This window comes from Amphiprion ocellaris, chromosome 21, assembly GCF_022539595.1.
Source record: "Amphiprion ocellaris isolate individual 3 ecotype Okinawa chromosome 21, ASM2253959v1, whole genome shotgun sequence".
NCBI classification, from domain to species: Eukaryota; Metazoa; Chordata; class Actinopteri; family Pomacentridae; genus Amphiprion; species Amphiprion ocellaris.
Window position 1 is genome coordinate 10,151,851 of NC_072786.1, and position 22,389 is coordinate 10,174,239.

At 39.7% G+C, this 22,389-nt stretch overlaps 1 protein-coding gene and 1 non-coding gene across 4 annotated transcripts; both read left to right on the plus strand.

Moving 5' to 3' along the window:
- The first annotated feature begins 288 nt into the window (after positions 1-288).
- Positions 289-19,082, plus strand: brd1a (bromodomain containing 1a). Of its 3 annotated transcripts, none has more exons than XM_035946259.2 (13): positions 294-839; positions 3,333-4,740; positions 5,420-5,588; positions 5,890-6,021; positions 6,107-6,235; positions 7,803-8,115; positions 8,201-8,515; positions 10,797-11,375; positions 13,103-13,244; positions 13,436-13,569; positions 15,601-15,710; positions 16,091-16,245; positions 17,341-19,082. In XM_035946259.2, the coding sequence occupies exons 2-13, from the start codon at positions 3,350-3,352 to the stop codon at positions 17,522-17,524; spliced, it is 3,753 nt and encodes a 1,250-aa protein (XP_035802152.1). In that variant the 5' UTR covers positions 294-839; positions 3,333-3,349; the 3' UTR covers positions 17,525-19,082. The 3 variants fall into 3 exon arrangements, with proteins under 3 accessions (XP_035802153.1, XP_035802152.1, XP_023121656.1); XM_023265888.3 differs by having other exon boundaries at positions 295-839; positions 5,420-5,576; XM_035946260.2 differs by lacking the exon at positions 15,601-15,710 and having other exon boundaries at positions 289-839; positions 17,341-17,495.
- trnak-cuu (transfer RNA lysine (anticodon CUU)) lies at positions 7,531-7,603 on the plus strand. The gene has a single exon. It is a non-coding gene; the product is annotated as a tRNA-Lys (tRNA).
- Positions 19,083-22,389: the final 3,307 nt, after the last annotated feature.

Genomic DNA, 22,389 nt, shown 5'->3' on the forward strand with positions numbered 1-22,389 from the left:
TAAATCTCATCTAATATGGATATCACTGAACTTGAGTTTGTATTGACTGGATGTTAGTTTTTGCAGAAAGTTTCTTGTAAACACAGCAGAGCAAACAGGAACATTCAGATTCCTGTTTGCATTTTTTTTTTTTTTTTTTTTTGGCAGAGATGCTCACTTGTTGGTCAGTAGGGTGGGGCATATCAGTGGTCTGTTGTTGTTGTTCACTGTGACTGACCAGCTGCTGAATCAAACATGCTGGAGCTCCACAGAGCAGCAGCACCGCAGGCCGGTTTCCAGCTCCCATCCACCGCCTCATGACCCGAGTCTCCGGGTGTGCGGAGTCAAAAAACACGCACTGTGCCGCTGCTCCCCGCTTTGTTCCCAGCTTTGTCTGCGTGTAGCTCGACAAAAGGCAACGCATTGATTGTGTGACAGATGGGCTTTTGTGCGAAACCTCCCGACTCACCACCGACATGACCTCCAGCGTCACACGTAGAGCGGTGCGTGCGGGTGGGAGTTGTCTGCCGAAACGCATTGTTGTGTTGGGGGATGATCCGTCCGTAGTACTGCTGCTGCTGCTGCCGCTATTTGCCTCTGGTCGACTGTGGCTAGCGAGCGTATGAATGGCCCACAAAGACAATAACTGTGTCTTCTCCGCAGAATTCAACATCGAAACGCCGCAGGCACCAAGCAGGCCTCTCTTCTCTTTTATTACCAGCTGAAAAGACCCCCAGAATCGCCCGTTGGATGAGAACACAGCGCTCGGAATTAGAGCCACTTAGCAGGCCGAGTCGCCATTGCTTTGTAAGGCTGCTGGCTAGCTACCGTCTTCTTCGGATAGCAAAAGTGAATCCGAGGTAGGCGCTTTTGCTTTTATTCGCTTTTCTCTATTTTGCGCTTCAAAACCGAAAAGACACTCAACGTATATGCACGTTTTAATGTTTAATTTTCAGTGTGACTTAACGTTGTTTTGTCGGACGCCGTTTGCTTCGTTAAGGGGGCGGTTAGCTGTTCTTGCTAGCTTGCTAGCTAGCTAGCTCGCTAATGTTATTGTTAGCACCTTGGCTACTTTGATAGGGGGTCTTGAGTGGAAAAAAACGCATTTGCATCCTTGCACCAAATGGGGAAGTGTGAACTCCTGCGCAGTCATGTTTAAAATGCCCCGTGTGGCCGCCTCCCACCCCGTTTAAATGCCTCGGCTCATTGATAAAACTGTAACGTAAACTGTAACTGACTGCTACGTCTCAGTTCACAACATAGCTGCTCTCTGTTTGGACTCAGTCACAGCCCTGTGATCAGCTGGAACTTAATAAGAAACTGTGCAATGCTTTCAGACCACTAAGTTTATCTATGTTTTGCACGAGGACGTTGCTTTTAATTAGTAGTGCTTATTTGTCAGCGTGAAACAGGTATACAGATATCTAGTCAAGTTACTGTAATTTATATAGGGCATTTAAAACAGCCACTGTTGAGCCAAAGTACTTTCTATCTGAGAAAATTACTGAACAACTAATTTTGAGAATGTTTTCTTGTAGACCATTTGTACTTTTTGCAAGATCGTCATAGACTTTGTGTTTTGCCCACAGTTTACTCATCTACTTACTTCAAAATCTGGTTGCATTGCTGCCTTGCACTGCATTATATATTTGTTTTGAACATTTGAAAACTCTGTGCAATATTAGTAGTTCTCCACTTCTGTTGTAACACTGCAAATTTCCCCAGTGTGGCATTAATAAAGGATTATCTTATCTTAGAACGTTGCTTTTAATCAGAAGATCTAATTTGATGATGTGAAACGGGTACATTATCCTAACAATTATTTGTCATAGATGCTGTCAGTTGTGAAAATATCAAGTCAAATAATCACTGTTATTTGAATGGCACATTTAAGGTAAAATCATGCTTTCCAGGAGAGAAACAAACTGGGAATTAACCTAATAACTAACTTTTGAGAATGTCTTTTAAAGAGAATGTTTTCTTGTAGACTTTCTTCAGGGTTTCTTTGAAAGACTTTTTGTACTTTTTGCAACATCTTCATAGACATTTTCTTCTATTTCGCACTGAGAGTGCCCTCAAAATTTAGTTATATTGCTGCTTTGCACCATTCCAAAGCTATGTTCAATATGCATTTTTCTGCATATACAAGAATCTGTGCAGTGTCAGTATTTTTCTACTTATTTACAAATCATTGCAATATACATACAATATGTGCAATATTAGTACTTCGGTATCAGTATTTCTACTCATGAAAGAATCTGCAGTCCTGTTGATATGTGCAATATTTTTACTTTCCATAGACAGAGGAATTTGTACAATCTGAATATCCACATATTGATGAACCAGTACAGATTGATTTTTTTTTTGTTTAGTTTTTTTTTTAACTGATGTTCCCTACATGTTTGCATTATCCCTTTTGCTGCTGTAACACTTCAAATTTGCCCACTGTGGGATTTATTATGTCTTACCTTAGCTCATCTTATCGTATCTTATATTATAATAATGACAACTAAGCTTCTGACTTTTTAAAACAAGTTTAGATATTAGAGTTAAGACCCCGTAGTGTGATTTATGATGGGATTTTACTGCAGTATATTAAATATATAGCTATAAACCTTGCAAAATTATTTAAAATACAAATTTTGCTTACTAGATTAAATTGTAAGGCCAATAACCCAAAGATTTATTACTTATCGAGATTAGTTTGAGTGATTTAAAAATCAGGCTCTGCAAAACTGTAAAATTAATCCAAAGTGTCGCTTTGAGCAAGTATATTGACAGCCCTTTTAAAAAGAGATCTCCAGCAGAACTAGAGTTAGGGAGGGCAACCATTTGTCCCAACTGGTTGGGGTGAGGGTTAAAGGGAAGTAGGAAAGGACAGCATCGACAGACAGACAGCTAACCAGAGGAACACTGGACCAACTGGTGGGACCTGTAGCTGGAGCTAAAACCTGTGCAGCTCCAGAACCAGAAATACCTGCAGAGAGAGGACACAAAGTTAATAACATGCAAAAGTGTGGATGAGTGCCTCACTATTTGTTTTTTGACTTGCAGGTTACACATTGTTTTTGTAGTTCTGTTTCATGCGATTTAGGTATTTTATACTTTTAGACAAAATTTTGGCTTTATCAGTTGCATTGTTGTTTGAATGTTTTCTGCCGTGAAAGGTGGAAGTTGTGTGTTGGCCATAAACATCGATGAATTATATCATAAAATCTCAATCAGTAAATTACGATGGTCTTTCCTGAACTCTTTCGTGAATGCATCTTTCTCTCCCTTTGGATTAATATACTAGATCCCCATAATTACATGCACATCTCTAACTGTCCCTTGTTCATTTTCTGTCTCCGCAGCAACACGGAGCATCAAGATGAAGAAGAAAGCTCGGCAGCACCGGGTCGCGCTGCCGCAGAGGCCGCCGTCTCCCATCAAGCCCTCCCCCAACAAGCAGATCTTGACTTATGCCCAGGCGCAGCGCATGGTGGAGTTTGAGGTCGACGGCCGCATCCATCGGCTCAGCATATATGACAAGCTGGACGTGATCTCGGATGACGACCCAATGGTCCAGGAGATGATGGAGTGCACCAGCAATAAGGAGAATGCTGAGAAACCTCAGCAGCAGGTCCTCCTGAGGTCAGTCAGACTGAAAAACAACCAGGAAAAGAGAAATGCTGCACTGGGCATCACTAGTCACGGAGATGGAGGCGGACATCAAGCCAGTGCGAATGTTGGCCCGAAACTTCCAGAGCCTAAATTCCGCAATGTGGAGTATAATCTTCCAGCCGTTCCTAAACGCCCAGCTGCCTTTTATAAATTCACAGAAAAAACAGAGGAAGAGCTGGATGAGGAGACAGAATACGACATGGATGAGGAAGATTACGCCTGGCTGGAGTTGGTCAATGAAAAACGGCGAAGTGAAGGGGTCAGTCAGGTGTCTCACAACGTCTTTGAGTTCCTCGTTGACCGCTTTGAGAAGGAGCTCTACCTGGAGAGTTTGGATCAAGGGAGTGAAAAGCAGGTTCCCATTGATGAGGATGCAGTCTGCTGCATATGTATGGATGGAGAGTGTCACAACAGCAACGCAATCCTGTTTTGTGATATGTGCAACGTAGCTGTGCATCAAGAATGTTACGGCGTGCCCTACATCCCAGAGGGCCAGTGGCATTGCAGACATTGCCTCCAGTCACCCACCCAACCAGCACACTGCATCCTCTGTCCGAATAAGGGCGGAGCAGTGAAAAAGACAGACGACGACCGGTGGGGTCACGTAGTTTGCGCTCTCTGGGTCCCAGAGGTCGGCTTCTCCAGCACCACCTTCATCGAACCCATCGACGGCATCAGCCACATTCCTCCAGCCCGCTGGAAACTCACCTGCTACCTCTGCAAGGAGAAAGGTGTGGGGGCCTGCATCCAGTGCCACAAAGCCAACTGTTACACCGCCTTCCACGTCAGCTGTGCCCAAAAGGCTGGCCTCTTCATGAAGATGGAGCCAATCAAAGAGGTGACAGAAACGGGAGAGCCCACCTTCTCTGTGAAAAAGACAGCCTACTGTGGAGCTCACACACCTAACGGGTGCGTACGGAGACCGCTCACCATCTATGATGATGTAAAACCCAAAAATGGACTATGTAAGAAAATGGACAAGGGGAGAGGACAGTCGAAAGGAAAACAGAAAAAGAAGAATAAGAGCAAGAAGCCTGAGCCTGAGGTTGAAAGTGAAGCTGAAGCCCATGTTATTGTGCCTACTTTTCCTTCTCACAGGTACATTTGCTAGTTATGTTAAGATATATGATATGATACAATAGAATAACTGTTTGTTAATCCTACAGGGGGAAATTTGCATTGTTACAGTAGTAACGCAGAAAGTGGGAAAATTTAAGAAATATTAGTAGAAAAATAAAAATAAGCAGAAAATATACATAGGTGCTAGTTCAGATTTTTCAAATTCCTTTGGATGTGGAAATGCTAATATTGCACATAACAATGCAATTGTACAGATTCATTCATGAGTAGAAATACTGATAAAGAAGTACTTATATTGCACAGATTTGACCTATGTTGCACTGGTTTATCCATAAGTAGAAAAATACTGATATGCACAGGATCTTGTATATGGAGAAAAATTGATATTAATTGAAGTGGAATATTTGGTTTGCTTGGATGACATATACGGTTGTAAGGGAAGATTTTTCTGTCTTCATAGAGGAACTCTAGTTGTTGAAAAACTTTGTTTGGAAGAATTTGATTTTGTAACTCTAGTAGATGTTCTCTGACTGCAGTGATAATCTTTGGCTGTTCAATTTGACATTTCTCTCTTCATTCCCCCAGTCTGTTTTCTATCATCTACTTAAACAGTAAAATTCTCTTCCAGTTGTTGTACTTGTGCTGTAGTCTCACCTTGACTCTTTCCACTCTAATACCTGTCTGCCTGCTGCTCCAGGTTACAAACCATCCTGAACCAGGTGTCGGTGCAGAAGAAGAAAGCCTTTGTGGAGCTGGTCTTAAATTACTGGACGCTTAAACGACAGTCCAGGAATGGGCTGCCCCTCATCAGACGCCTTCAGACAAGCCTGCAGTCTCAGAAGAATGCACAACCGGTTTGTTCATCTGTCAGTCAACCTCAGAAGGCTTTCAGTCTTCATTTTGCTTTTTACTCAAGTTCTAGTAGTTTGTAGACTTTTAAATATACACTATAATTATTTGCACACAGCCATTTTTGCACTTTTGTTAACCTCTTTGCATTTTCATGTTTTGTTAACATTTTAATACTTCTGTTTGATAATGATGCGTGGAAATTTAGTATTACAAGAACTCTCTTGTTAAGAAACAAGTGCGTATTGTGTCAGATGATAATTTCCCATTCGGTTCAGCTCTTTAATGGATGTGTTTTTCTTTGAATTTAATCATCAGAGGCAGAATGAGGAGGAAAGCAGGGCATTAAAGGAACAGCTTAAGGAATGGCATCGCCTCCGACACGATCTGGAAAGGACCCGACTGCTGCTGGAGCTGATACGCAAAAGGGAGAAGCTGAAAAGGGAAGAGGTAGGAATAATTTTACCACAACAGTGTCGCAAAATAAATGAAAAACTGTAAATCGCTGACACTTTTCTTCTGTGCTGTCTTGAAGATTAAATTACAGGAGACCCTTCTAGAGATACAGTTGACACCATTCAGTATTTTGCTCAGAGCCCTTTTGGACCAACTCCAGGCGAAAGACCAGGCCAGGATCTTCACGCAGCCTGTCGATGTCACTGAGGTGAGCTACAGCACAAGCTTTCTCTTATTTTGTTGTTGTGGTTGTCCACACGGAATCATGTACTGCAGTGTAGTTTTGTAAGAGATTATGTTTGTTACACTGACAGATTGATCTTAACTCTCAGTGTGAAAGTATTTGATCCATCAGATGGAGCTTTGGCTACTTGGACCTTACATTCACACCTTTTGGCCAGCTTGCTGTCGGCTCTGATTAATGGGTGTCAATTTTGTTGCGACTGCAGTGGTAGCTGCTTGAAGGCTGAGAAAGAAAAGTGAAGAAAATATTGAGAAGGTCTAATGTCTATTTAACATCACTCTGCAATTCGTTCAATGAAAGTGTGTTGTGAAGTAGTTCTTTATTCAGTCAGATATGTTTGGAGTTAGCATTAGCAGTGTGCCTTACAAAACAGAAAGACAGGAGTTACAGTGAAGCAGGTTTCTCTCATATTGTCTTTGTTCTTAACTGGTTGTTATGTGGATTTACTTCAATTCAATCTGTGGTGCTGTTGTTAATTGGGCACGTTGAAAATGTAGTGTGTTTCTGGCTCTATTTTGTTTGTAGCAAGTTTAATGCAGCGCATGGCTAATGAGATGTTCAATCGAAATAGCAAATGGAGAACCACATAGCATAAGTCATGTAGCATTATGCCAATTGCTTTTAGACTGGATAATAAAATAACTCTCAACCTGATCTTCTGAAAATCTTTAAACTCTGGGAGCACCCAGGCAGTTGATTGGTTACATAATTGCAAAGTTCATTGTTTGAAAGAACTGTAAAAAAAAAAAACATGTAGATATAGATCAGACTGGTCCTACTGGTTCATATATGAACACCTCCTCTTGCTTTTTGTCAACATGCAGCAACACAGTAGTTATGTTACAGCTGTTCTTCTGCTAGATTGCCAGGTAACTGCATCAGAAATGGAGAAATGGCATACAACTATTTATTTATTTGAGACTATTTTTGTGTTTGACCGTAGCAGATTGTCTGTGGGTGTCTTGGGACAACACACCGTGTGAGCCTGTTGACATCAAATCAGTGATGCCACAGCCTTTCCATTTGCATGAGTCACCTCTCGTCTGTTTAAAGGTGCACTCAAACACACTGCAAACAGTGCAGCCGGCAGACAGCTGCCTGCTCCAGTCACATGTTGTGATCGTGGTGACTGAGGCTGTAAATAACAGGTCCTCCCCCTTGTGTAGACAGCGTTGAGCAATATAATGTGACTTCCTGGTAAGTGGAATGTGTAATCTTAGATAAAGGTCAACTTAGAAGAGGTGTGTTTGTGGAAACATGCCCGGCTAGCTCAGTCGGTAGAGCATGAGACTCTTAATCTCAGGGTCGTGGGTTCGAGCCCCACGTTGGGCGTCACCTTTTGACTGTAGAGCCCGTTAAAGTACTGCTAGTTGCTTGATTCATTGAGTTTTCTAAGTTTCAGCAACCTGTAATAATATTGTTGTATTTTATGAATAGACTGTTGAGTTAAAATGCAGTATTCAATCATTTTTTTCTTCACAGTGGTTTGAGTAATTTGAAAATTATTCATTATATCTGATTCTTCCTGTAGGTGCCTGACTACCTCGACCACATCAAGCACCCAATGGACTTCTCCACCATGCGGCAGCGCATTGACGCCCAAACCTACAACAACTTTGAGCAGTTTGAGAGTGACTTTAACCTCATTGTTGATAACTGTATGAAATATAACTCAAAGGACACTTATTTCTACCGGGCTGCCGTTCGACTCCGAGACCAGGGTGGAGCCTTGCTGAGAAAGGCCCGACGCGATGTGGAGAAAATTGGCTTTGATTCAGAAAGCGGCATGCACCTGGCTGAGGCTCCTGAAATCAAAGCAGCGAAGACGTTTTCTTGGGAGGACGGTAAGCGAAAGAGCAAAAATGCAAGCGTCTTTGATGATTGAGATACATCAAATATGTTGATTCCTTTACTGTTTCCTCTCCTTAGTGGACCGTTTACTAGTACCAGCAAATCGGGGGCATCTGTCTCTGGACAAGCAGCTGCAGCAGCTACTGGAGAAGTTTGACCTGACCTGTGCCATGAAGTCCAGCCCCTCTCGCAGCAAGAGAATGAAGCTGCTCAAAAAGACCATCAACGATGTGCGCAATGAAATGAGCCTGAAGAGAGTCCTGCCCTCCCACCATCACTGTCTTTCCCCCACATCTGCATCAACATCGTCCTCATCAGCTGCCGCCCTCCCGGATCTGGGGAAACCGAAAGAAGAGAGACTGAAGCCCAATGGGCAATTCCCAGATGATGAGGGTATGTATGGTTTCATGTAAACAGTCTCTGGGATTGTTAGGAGAATCATGTGCTCTGAATATCCCGAAGCACAGGTCAGACCTTAAGCTTACCCCAAGCCCACAGAGAATAAAAATCACATGATGTCCTCTGCTCCTAAAGTGTCTGAAACATGGAATTGATATGTACATTATTATCTTCTAAACTGTTTCCCACGGAGCAAATTAAGTCTGATTATCTGGCTTCAGTAACATGTAATTATTATAAAATAGAGGTGCACATCTGTCTCATGTTTTTGGAAAATTTGCTGAAAAATGCTGCAGATTTTTGCCACAGCTACATATAAGAGAAGATAGTAAAGTCTGCTAAAACATCTCAAGCATGTTGTTATTTGATAACCACTAACTATTGGATGTTAATGGGCTTATTTGCAGTGGTGGTAATTTCCAACAAGATTTTTTAGAAATATTTAGCACACACATCAGAACATTTATCACACCAATAGCATATTTCTTGACTGGCACTTAATAATTTTAACAAGAAATGCATTTTAAGTGGAAAATCTGCAGGTTTATTGTCTAATTCACTGGGCTGTAAGAGTGTCATGTGTCAGTAAAGCATCATTCCATCCCAAATCATCAGATTTTTAGAACAATTTCTGCTCAACTATGCCTGAGATTTTTCGAGCATGAAATATTGACCCAGTTTTCGCACATTTTTTCACACACAGAAATGTAAGGCTATGCTTGAATTAAAATATTTCAGGAGCTATTAAAAATAAAATTCTAAAATTTTTACTGTTATTGATTCAGAATCTGCAATATTGGACAAGTAGATCAAATACGCTCTGATTATGGGTGAGTTGAAATTCCTGACATATTGCCATCAGAACAGAGCATCAAATTTCAATGTGTGAAAAAATGTGCTGAAAGTGGGTCGACAAGCAATCTAAATTTAAAAAAACAAAATAAAATCTTGGGAAAATGGAAGTATTTGATGTACTATTCTAAAATTTCAGACAATATTTTACATATCAGTAGTTTATGAAAAAAGTTTCAAGTGGATCAGAGATGGTTGAGCAGAAGGCCTCTGATGATTGGAGATGAAATAGAAAGATCATTGGTAGTTTTCTTGCTTCAAGTGTACACACATGTAGGAAAAGCTTCACAGGTGGACTAAATAAAAAAAACAACAGATCTCCACGGCATTGATCCATATGCTGTAAAGGATAGCTAAACCACAAACTTGCTCAAAAGGTTTACTGATACTAGAAGTCTTCATTCCAAACCACTGGAGCAGACAGCAACAAGTTGAGGTTTACATAGAAGTGATACTGAAAATGTCTTTTTGGTTCATCCTGAAAACATTCACATGTCTCCTTCTGGAACTGATCCCTGAATGCATCTCCGAAAAACTAACCTGCTATGATTACTGGAAACATTTGTAAACATGGTCATAACGCAGCGTGAGCGTAGCATCACACTGTGTCACTGCAGCGGCTTCCTCCTGCTTAAACTCACTCAGCACACTTTGCTGAGTCAGATGAAGTCTGGTGAAGATGGAATTATAATGAGCTGTGGGGGGCAAAAGTCATTTTGCTTTCATTTCTTATTCATAAAAATGCCTCTGTATGCTAAATAGTGCTTTGTGTTGCTTATATGATAAACACAAAAGTCATATGATAATACACAGTGTCAGCATTTCTGCAAAAGCGTGGGCATCACTGCACATTATTGTTAATAATGGCTGTAGGATGTATTTTTTTCTATTAAAAAAAACCCAACTTACAGACATTATTGTCAGTAATATGCGGCAATGCAAAACTTCATTTTTGTCATGAGACTGTTGATCACAGCACTAAATTGCTTCTCTCAAGTAGCACACTTTTTTTTTAAAAATATTTTTTACACAATCTAGTTACTGCAGATGTTTTATTTTTAAACAAGACACCTAAAATAAATTAGTTTTGATTAAATCTTGATACATTTTAAGCTTAGATTTGGTTGTTTTTCCCAACAAAACCCAAAATCACGCATTAATAATTGGAGTACAGTTGAATTGTTTTTGAATTTAAAAAAAGAGATTATATTTTCTACCTATAGAATTGTAAAAACTGCAGATGCCAGTGATAATGGAACCAGAAAAAAGAAAAATGTGACACAAAATGATAAAAAATTTTGCTCTAACGACAATAACATTAAAACTTACTAGTCAGAGTTTAGTAAATGATAAACGTTGGCTGTATCTTAAAATTTACACCTATTAACAGTTTGTTTTTGTGCTTTTATCGTCTTTTTCACAGGAGATAAATCTCTTCCTCCTAAACTGGAGCCCTCAGACGCCATACCTCCCCTCATCCACTCAGACACAGATCCCGAACCCCCCACCCTCAAACCCATCGACGCCGCCCCAGACTGCGAGGCTCACAGCAAGCGAGTCAAGTTGGACGTGGAAATACCAGACCTGTTCTCCTCCACCACACGCCTCAACGGTCACTCCCACGACAGCCTCCAGAACGCTCTGCTGGACGGAGACGTGAGCGTTGTGGCCACGTCGACCCTCGCCCAGCCCACGGGGACGGTTAACCGCCGGACCGCGGTTCTCTTCCGCAAATCGAAGACCTCCAGTCCACACAAGCCCTCGAAGAGCGGAGATGAAGGATCCGACGGAGCGGACAGAAAAGAGGGCGAAGAGGAGGAGGAGGAAGATGAAGATGGAGCACAGCTGGGCTCCAAATCCTTCCTGTCGGTGGTCATACCCAGACTGGAGACGCTACTTCACAGCAAGAAGAGGAAGCACAGTGGCAGCAGAGACAGCGAGGAGGACGGAGATGGAGAGCATGAAGAAGAGGGAGAGTCTCCTGTGAAAAGACTTGACACTGGTAAGGAAAGAAAAGTATACTGAAAATTAACACTGGCTTTTAACTCCCTGAAGTGGGTTTTAAAAGCATGTTATTTTTTTTTAAATTGCTTAAATGACACCAGTTTATCAGTGCCAGAACCTGTTAAAAAAAAAGAAGAGAATTGTTGCATTTTTTGATGGAACTTGAACTATTGATGTGTGACTGTGGGGTTTGTTGGGAGAAAACAACCAAATCTAAGCCTAAAATTGGGATATTTCGTCAGCATTGCTTTATTTTACATGCCTTAAAAATAGCAACCTACGTTCTGTTGCAACTTACTCAAAACACACATTCGTAAAGATAAGGTTCACACCGTTTTCATTTGTCTTAAACAAAACTCAACTGACCATATACACACTGAAACAGGTTTTGCTCATTGTAATCACTCCTCTGGAATTTCCATATGAACGGCCTTCCAGCAGAGGTGATCGGAGACTAAATACACACATTGTTCTGTGCAAAATTCACTTGAAAGTGCAGCTAATATGAGATTTAGAAAATTACCCAAAATTAAACATTTGTCGTAATCATATTCTGTTAAACACAAAAAAAATTATATTCTATGGCGCAACCAAGAAACAATTACTGACTCAGCTGTGACCAACAGTCACATGACAAAAATTCTGCGACTTTCTCGGCTGAACTGCAGGTTGTTTCACAGAGCATGCATCAAGTATGGATATACATTAAAAATGTAAGTAGGAAGATATCCCACATAATGTATCATAGATACTGTACAAACAGGAAGAATTGTTAGATTTTCAACCTCTTGTCTGTGAAATGCTGTGAAAAGCTTGACAAGCTTGAAAATTGTGATATTCCTTCTATATCACCTTATTCCATGACTCTTTGAAAAATAATCAGCTGACACATTCTGTAAAAAATGAAAAATTCTGCGCTCCTTGCCACAACTGTGAAGCTATTCGTGACGTAGCTGTGATCAACATTCACATGACAAAAATTCTGCGACTTTTCTGCCGAAGTAGGCTGAACTGCAGGCAAATAGAGACAAATAGACAGAGGATAGAAGATAAATATGGAAACAGATTTGAAATCTCAGAGTAACCATTTCTTTCCCGTATTCATATAACTGTTGGCACTTGTAAAAAATCTCATTCATGTTGATTCAAGAATTTTAAAATGTTTGTAAAGCTAATAATCAAAGAAATTCAACTTTTGTTTTTTGTTTTTTATTATTTATGGTATCATACCTGTGACATTTTAGAGTTATCTCTACTTGTAGCCATGCTTGTGCTGCTGTCTTTATTTCAGATTTATTTATGTCGAGTCATTCAGTAACTGCTACAGCTGTAAAATGTCAGGCATTTCCTTGATTTTCTGTACAACTTTTTGTTCTCATACGTGAGAATTCGTATAGCATTTTTCCAAGACTCTGATTAAATTACTGCAGTAGTATTTAGGTATACTGCCAATACCTGAACCTGGCAGTGCAAACATTGCAGTCAGCTGTTACACTGCTTACAAGTCATCACAGACAAATTCCAAGAAGTACAGCATTAAGAAACACCGAACACTTGTTTACTCTGTTGCATCTGTTTGCTTTAATTAAATTGGAGATTGGCTGAACAAGCCAATGCTTCATCACTGTCGTTTGACAGAAGTGGCCCTGATTCAGATTGCAGCTCTTGGATCTGAATATTATATTTTTGTAATTGGCTGTGAATATCTGTTCTGGCTTCTTTCAGGCTTGTCAAGTGGTTTTCTGGAGGTGGAGGAGGAGAAGCAGCTCGAACAAACCAGTCGAACCAGTAGACCTGTGGAGCCAAGACGACGCTGTGCCTCCGAGTCCTCTATCTCCTCATGTAGCAGTCTGCCGGGAAGTACCAGGTGATCCATGACACAAATGAATCAGTGTTTATCCCTATTACTTACATTGGCATTTTATAATTAAGAATCTGTACAAATGAAGAAGCAATTTATTGTCGCTCTGTCTCTCTTGTGTTGTCAAAACAAGCCATCACAGCACCAGATATTTAGATTCCTGAGTTAACTTTGTGGTGTTTGTGTTTTTCTTTTAGCACCATTCTCAGTCTTCCAAAATGTGGTAAGGGGAAACCTGCCTTGGTCCGGAGAAACACTGTGGATGATAAGAGCGAATTAATCGCCTGCATCGAAACCGGGAATTTTGCAAAAGCTGCACGAATCGCTGCCGGTAACTTGGCGACTTTGTCAAAATAATGCACATGCATGTATCGGTGGGGGGCAACTGTTCTGACAGAGAAACTGATGAGATTAGAAATTTTGTACTTTTTTACTTGATTTTTGAGATAAATACTAGCTTTGATAGTTGTAAAATAAGCACATTTTGCAATTAGTCCTCAAATTGAGGTATTATGAGTTGGAAAAAGATGCAACGATTGAGGGAAGTGTTTTAAAGCTGAACAAGAAATTTTAAATAATCCAAGGAGGCCCGGTCCACACGAACACAGGTAGTTTTTTAAACTTAACTTTTTCTTTGCATACTGGCTTTTTTGTTGTCACACAAACAGAGCGACCTTCTGGAAAACTCCCTCCAGGGTAAAGATTTTCAGAAACTTTCTTAGCATTGTTGACGTATAGACAAAGAAAAGGGAGTTTTGGCATTAAAGAATCCCATTTTGCACCATTATCTCTGTTTACATGATATGATTTTGTGCAACGTTGGGCGTTGCCAAAACAGTGCTCATGCTATCCATGCTAACAGGACTTTTTAAAACATGTTTACACATAAAAGCCCACTCACTGAGGAACAGATATGTCAGAATCAATCCACATTTATGATTTTACCTTCCTTGATGTGCACAGCCCAAACTAAGTGTAGTCACAGAGTTTGAGGCATATTCTGGTGAAGTGTGCTACAGCTGTCCCATTGTGAAGTTGTCAAATGCATGAGGTCTTTCTTACAGGCATTTTGAGCCTTTTTTGTACATTTTCCACAAGTCTGCGTTTCTGCAGACTGTGCCAGATGGAATTACCCACACTTTATTTTGCTGTGATGTCAAACTTGGGATTACCAGCATTTCGAAAAAACAAAACAAAACTTTAGACAAAGAAGCATGGAAGGAGAACCCAAACACATAGCTCAGTGGTTATTTATAGCCAGAAATGTATTTGTTTGTCCAATGAAAGTTGCCTTTTAGTGTATTGGCTTTGAAGAAAGTTAAAAAAAAAAAAAAAAAAAAAAATTTAAAAATGCAAATCCACAATAGTTAGATGTGTTTTGGTGATGTGATGTGATAGTTATATTGTAAAGTGTCCCAGTTGTTCTGGCTTTGAAACATTTTTAAAAACCATGTCAATCACTTATCATGTCATATCAGTTGTGAGGGTTTAGGGTAGAGATTGGGATTGGGCCATTGTTGGTAGCCTGCTGCAATCAGAAAGTTTTTATATTGTTTCTGATTGGCAGACTTAAAGATAAAGGTTATATCACCACTGACTGACTGCCTTTTAATTTGTGCTTTCATATAGACAGACTTTTTTGAGAACACTAGAGGGAAGGTTCTAAAAAATACCTGTGCACATGTGGACAAGGCCTCAGAATAGTACAACTCACCACATTGTTATTATTGTTATTCGAAAATATATATTTAAATCCTACAATAAGGCTGTTGAGCTGCATTTTCTTCACTTTCTTTTGCATATCAGCCAAAATTTACACCAATGCCAATTAACAATTTATTGTAACCTGTTTTATTCAGTATGACCAGTGAGTAATAAAGTAAGTAGTTGTGTATATTCCCAGATGTCTGCATGTCCTGCACATTTAAAACCTCTCAAATTATCTGTCAGCTATGACAAGTGTGTAGTCCTTCTGACTGTTCAACTGGTAATAATGGCTTAACCTGACATAACTTGCAGACACCTGGTATTCATACATGCAATAAATGCAGGGTTGGAAATCAACAAGAGCTACCGGCCAAATTCCTGTGACTTTTGGCAGTGACCAGTGAGTCTTTGTGGTCTTCCTGCCACCGTGGCTTGTAACAAGTCAGCATCTGGAGACTCTTTCCTAATCTGAAATTCACATTTGGCTAATAAAATGCCAAAAGTGGCAGGCACATTTTAATATCTGTCGTTCACTGTGGCTCTTGAAGTTAATTTCCCGCCCTGATCTGCTGTGTGCTCCTGCACTGACAGCATGGCTTTTGAAATGTGTTTCTACCCACACATAACATGTTTGGTGTTGTTCCCGCTTCCATAGAGGTTGGCAACAGCAATATTTGGATGCCCGCTAGTGCTGCAACAGTTGCATTGGAACCCCTAAAGCTAGTTTGGGCCAAATGTAGTGGATACCCTTCCTACCCTGCCTTGGTGAGTGTTTTTGAGAGAGAGAAGTATGACAACCGCTGACTAAAGTCTATTCAGTCTGAAGTTTTGTTGCCACCTTTTGAGTTTGGGACACACTGAAACCTGATTATGACACTTTGGTCCCACAGGATGAAACAAAATGTTCTTTTAGGTTGCTTTTTAGCGTTTTTCCTCTAGGTGGCAGCATTTCACTGTAAACCTGTGAGCTTTGCACGCTATGACAAATGAGGGAACGAACCTCATTGCCACAGACTGGTAGTTTACATGCATGTGTGCGTGTTTTCAGACAGTATAGATGTGTTTTGCTATAAGCTTCACTGATGTGTGATAATCATGTAAGCATATGTGTAACTTCCCATCTCGCCTCCCCTGCTGCCCTGCAGATCATCGACCCCCACATGCCTCGTGTGGGCTGCCAGCACAACGGGGTCTCCATCCCGATGCCCCCCATGGACGTGCTCCGCATTGGAGAGCAGATGCAGTACAAAGCCGAAGAGAAACTCTACCTCGTCCTTTTCTTCGACAACAAACGCAGCTGGTGAGTGCAGTGATTTAAGCTGACACAGGCTTCTACAAGGGTAAACCTGTCAACCTGTCCGTCAGCTGATCATTATTCTCTTGTGGCTGCGGGACATCAATTGTCAGGAGACAACAAATGGCTTCTGCCTCAGGAGGCGTTTGAAAATTTCACCTGGACTCCAACACTGAGACCACGTTTTGTAGCCCGGTAGAAACTAGAAATCGGATCGGCATTTGTAAAAGCTGAACAAAATGTTGACAACTCAACCCTCAGTCAGTATGTCAATAAATAATACGGGTAGTTAAATAATTTAAATAAATTGTAAACAGGACTGCTGGTGAAGCTTCTCCTTTCCAAGCATTTTCATCTCAGTTTTCTGGGGTTAACTTGCGTTTTGTTTTGCCTGCAGGAAACCTGTGATGTTTAGCTTGTGTGTTCAGATACCTTCTCCAAACATGTTGAAACAATTAATCAGTTAATTAAGTAGTCAACTGACAGGAAATCATCAACAATTCTAATACTTGTGTAATCATTAAAGCTGTTTATACTTAGAAAAGTCAAACATTTTCTGATTACAACTTTGCAACTGAATATTTGATGCTTTTCTCAGTTTAATGTAATTGCTAATTGAATATATTTCAGATTAATCTTAAACAAAACAAGCAGTTTTATGACATTTGAGCTCTGCAAAGTTGTGGTAATTAGTTCACTTTTTTTCCCTGACATTTTACAGACTAAAGGATCAATTTATTACCTAGAAAAATAAATTTGTAATTAAAACAACTCCTCATTAACACTTCCAATCAGTTGTTTGTGCCAAATGCTCAAGTTAGAGGTTAAAACACTGATATAACAGAAAAAGAAGTGAAGTAAAACTGAAGCTGTAGTAGTTTCTTGCAGTTGTTTTTTGCACTATGATGAATTTTGTGTGGCTGGCATTTGTCTTTTCTAGCCTAAATGATGAATAAATACCATTTTATGATAGAAATATGGCAATGATTTCATTTTTTTCCTCTAGAAAGAGTGATATTTCCTGGAAAGAATCACAGGAAAACATCCAACCCATAGCTACTATTCCAGTGATGTAACCCAAGTGTCGTTTTGTCCCCACAGGCAGTGGCTTCCTAGATCCAAGATGGTTCCTCTGGGGATAGACAAGACCATAGACAAGATCAAAATGATGGAAGGACGCACATCCAGCATTCGCAAGGCGGTCCAGATCGCCTTCAGCCGTGCCATGAACCACCTGAGCATAGTGCAGGACGAGCCAGTCAGCGACCTCAGCGACGTGGACTGACAATGACACACAAGCAGACAAACACAAATCTGTACCTCTCCTGTACCAAATAGCTTCCCATCACCTTCTTTCCACCCAAACCCTCGACTCCCTCTCGTCTCTGCGTGAGACTGAAATGTTTACTGGGCGCCTGCTGTAACAGGTGCTGCCTCTTCCTCATCCATTCCCGTTCGTACACACTCCTTTTCCTACAACGTGCCGAAGGGATGCGGCTGCTGCTGAAATGAATGTGTCTATCTGTCCTCGCCACCTCCAGGCTTCTAACTGTGCTGAAACGCTCACTCCAAACCACCATGACTGTGATTTTTAATTTATCATTTCAGGGCAAAAGTGCCGCCGATTAATTTCATACATTCTAGCAGCCTTACCAAATCTGTCTGCGGTGTCAGGGCAACCATTAAAATGTTTTTTAACCTTAAATCTGTTATTTTGGCAGGTAGCCAATCATCATTTCTGACTCAAGTTTATTTCAAAAGTAGCCGGTGAAGCTGCTAAAAAAAATCAAATTTCCTACATGCATGCACAAAGGCTTTCCAGCTGCATCAAATCTGTAGCCGAAAACCTGCAATTATTCTGTCAAGGTCACATTTACATAATCAGCTCCTTGTGCAAATACTTTCCTTTGTATTTCAACTGTAAATAATCTGTACAGTTGCCTGACACTAACTTATTTTGTAGTTTTGACATAAATGGGTACTGTACAGGTGTTTTCTTAATATTTATACTTGATGCATTCTTGGCACTAAAGGTGTGAGTGCGGTTTTTCCAGTGCTGTATGATCAAGAAGAATAAAAAAAAGAAGTGCAAAAGCCTTAGTATTAAGGAGCTTAGGGCTAAAATATCATGTTTCAGAGAAGTATGAAAGTATTCCCTTCTTCACTTTTTTTTAAGTTATTGAAGTTTATATCGTAAGCTTCCATTTGGCATTAATCCTTTTTTTGTATTAAAATAGTTTCAGTATATTTTTGTTCATATATATTTATATGATTTGAATACATGGTATAGAGGATGTAAGTCTGTGAAGCTCATACAGATTGTTGTTTGTGGACACAGAACGTTATATTGTTCTCAAGAAACCAAAAATGTTGCTACCCAGAAGTTTTCCGCCGATTGATTTTCCTGTGTGACGTGTGAAATTGTTGCCAAAAAAGGAGAAAAAAAAACAAAAAAACAGTAAAGTGTATTTTTATGTCATACATTTGACTGGTACCTGGTTTTGCTGTAGTCGTAGGGAGACGTGCCTGCGTTAACTTATTGTAAAATATTCGCATTACTTTATATTCGAGGAAAGACGTGCAAACTGATTGTGGTAAAGTGGCACATTTTGTGGTGGATACTTGCCTTCTTTTTAAGTAACCTTTTCTAACTTTTTTTGTAGTCGTAGATTTCAAGACATTTCATTTTATAATATTGCCTATTTTTTTCTGGGTAGCATTGGGTAGTTTTGGTATATTTCATTTTGTACTTAACTGTAGTAGTTTTTTTAATCAGGTCATACAAAATATTGCTGGGACTGTTTTTTTTTGTAGCAAAGCAAAAAATAAAATACAAATATGAACATTTGTGCTTATGTTATTTTGACACAAAATGAATAATGTATAATATTTAAGACTACAATTGAAAAATTCCTACTTACTGCTAAAGATGCAAGGCTGGATTTAAGAAACCATATTACTGAAATCATTGCAGATTCTCTTCTCCAGGTTTCAAGCTAGTTTTTTTTTTTTTTTTTTTTTAAGCTTTTCTGCAATTGATTTCAGTACAGACGGTACAAACCTGAATAAAGGTCAGTGCCCACTTACACTTGTGGGTTTAAAATGATCAATGCAACAATCTAAAGCTATTTTATGCCAGCAACAAGGCTCTGACTCATGTAGTAAAGGACTAGAAGTATTATCAAATCCACAAATCTGGAGAGTTGAGGGAATTAAACGGAGGGGATAGGGGGTAGTTTTACATATCTGAACTTCAGATAGTTGTTTAAATGTCTTCTTAATGATTTACTGTAGTTTAATGCCTGATTGTGTAAAATATTCATCTTAAAAGTAACTAAAACTGTCAAATAAATGTAACGGAGTACAAAATTTCTCCATATAATGTTAGCATAAATTGGAAACGCTGAAGTAAAGCACAAGTTCCTTAAAGTTACAGTACAGTACAATACTTGAATGAATGTACTTGGTTACTTTCCACCACCAGTTTTGCATCTTTGGACTTTAAATGTTGTTAAAATGAGGGGGAATGTCTTACTAACTAGACTCTGTGGTTTAAAGGACTGCTATATTATCCATAGTGAAAAATCTTCACCTTAAAAGTATCTGAAACTGTCAAATAAATTTAATGGAGTAAAAAGTACAACATTTCCCTTTGCAATATAGTGGGATGGATATATAAAGTAGCATTAAATGGAAATATTCACTGTCAAGTGAAATGTGCTTAGTTAATTCCCACCATTGGTTTTACATATTTGGACTTTAAATTGTCATTTAAATGTGCAGTCTACAGAAAACCCAGATATAACTACTCTTTAACTATTTATTGTTGTTTAAATGATTGTTATATTTCCCTCTGTGTAAAATCATCAACCTAAAAGTTGTTAAAACTGTCAAATATATGTAGCGGAGTAGTAATTAAAATACTTGCCTAAATATGAAGTAACATAAAATGGAAATACAAGTTCCTCAAAATTGTACTAGTTGACAGCACTTGACTAAATGTATTTAATTACTTTACACCACTGGTTTTGCATCTTTGGACTTTAAATTGTTATTTAAATGAGCAGTCTATGGGGGAAATATGTCTAATTATGTAGTTTAAGAATGAGTTTATATTGTTTATTTACTAAAATATCACACCAAACTAAAGCTATCAGACACGTAATGGAGCAGAAAGTACATTTCACTCTGACATTTGACAGAAGGGAAATATAAAGTATATATACAGTATAGTACTTCAATAAATGTACTTAATTACTTAGTAGTACTGGTTTTAGATGTTTAGACTTTAAATTGTTATTTAAATAAGCAATTTACAGCTAAAATGTGTTTTGGAGATGCAACAAACATGAAAGCACCAGCAATAATATGTGAAACCTTCAAAATAATTGAAAACTAAGAGGTGAATATGCAAAATAATGAAGTAAAATAATAATTTCTGCATCTTAAATGTCGTGAAATAGGAGTTAAAAGTGAAAAAATGGCATAAAAACAGAGTTTGTTTTTAAGCTAAATGAAACTCAGAAGCTGGCCGCCATTTTGTCTCCGCCCACCGGGAGGTGCTGTGGCTCCACACAAAAACTGCGACTCATTTTTTTTTTAATTTATTTTTTTTTCCGAGACTACTTTTCCAAACCAGACTTACCTGAGCGTCCACCTGCTTCCCCACTCTCTCAGGTAGGCATCAGTATTCAGCCCACAGGCCGTATTTTATCACTGTGTTCAAATGGCGAATGCACCGATTAGCGAGAATGTCAATTAATGCTAAATCAGTCTGAAGACATGGCTGCTGCTGCTGCTGGTGACTTTCTCCTCCGCCTCAGCTTAAAAGTTTGCTAACACCACCTCCATTTTTGTATTTTCACACCGAGCGGGCAGACAATTCACCTTTTAAGCGTTTTTTTATGCGCTTGTATGCTAATGCTATGATGAAAGTTAGCTAACAAAGATGGAGGAGGAAGGTGGCTGTGTGGGTTGAATTGAACCTGAACACTTGTGAAGTTCATTCGTCTTTAAAAGGGGCCACAGCACGTCTTGGATGCAAATTCGGCATAAAAAACCCAAAGAAAACAAAACTGTTGAAATATGCATTCTACTTAAGCCAATGCAGCTTCTGTTATTTCAAGCTTCTGACATTCAGAGAGGTAAAGCGGGTTTTTATGGGGATTAAATGAGCCAGTAATGGGCCTGTGATATAGAAAAAGCCACCTTCAAAAGCCACTGAAAGACATCTCCCATCTTTATAAACAATTGGAGCTAATGCAGCAAACACGCAGCAGACTCCATCCCTTCTCTCCCCTCTCTTTTGTCTGTCTGTCTTCACCAGATACTAATTGTGTGGGGAGGTAAACACAGCAGTCAAGTGGAGAGGACGGCGAGTCAAGCGTGAATATCAATCTTCCCACATCAGTGTCATCAGATGACTTTGACGGAGTTGAGGCAGGGCTCATTAGGGCGCCACGGGCTGCAATAACATCCAGGTGGAGGGCTCTGATGTTCGCCAGGTAACAGGTGAGTGTATGTATGTGGTGGTGTGACAGGATTGGGGATGTATAATCCCACCACAAGCTTGCACAGAAGTGTCACCAGGGTTCAGGGAGGAAATGTCACGTTCCCCACACATCTACATGAGGAAGCGCACGAGTTGTAAATGTTCCATATTCATGCACCTGATTACTATGAGCTCCAGCCGTTCTCAGGCTCCGTGTCAGCAGGTGACAGTAGGAATTGCCTGTGTTTTTGCACCGGATGTCAGCCCTGGCAACTGATTCCTAATTCCTTCTGCCTAGTAAGATTTTGGCGATAAAGTTGAGGAAATAAATTCTGGTGTTTTTGACTTTTCTCACCAGAATACCGAATGATGCCAAATCAAATCACGAGGTTGCGTTAATTTTTTGAGTCCGATCCAGAGTTGTTGGGTTTCCAGCGGCGACTCGCTGCAAAGATGCTGGCTTTTGCATTTGAATTAAATTTCTAGTAAAACCTTTTGATCAGAATGAAGATGAAGCAAGTAGAACTGACTTTCTAAAGTATTTGGTAATTGATTTTTTTTTTTTTTGGAGTTAATTTTTAAGCAAAAAGTCATACACATTCTTGTGTTTCAGCTTCTAAAATATAAAGATCTGCTGCGTTACTCTGTCATATCACAAA

Bases quoted from the DNA above. Each gene is read 5' to 3' on its own strand.
- brd1a (XM_035946259.2), top strand. From the start codon at position 3,350: ATGAAGAAGAAAGCTCGGCAGCACCGGGTCGCGCTGCCGCAGAGGCCG. The intron at 11,376-13,102 runs GTAAGGAAAGAA...GGCTTCTTTCAG, and splicing joins TGTGAAAAGACTTGACACTG to GCTTGTCAAGTGGTTTTCTG. The intron at 16,246-17,340 runs GTGAGTGCAGTG...TTGTCCCCACAG, and splicing joins TTCGACAACAAACGCAGCTG to GCAGTGGCTTCCTAGATCCA.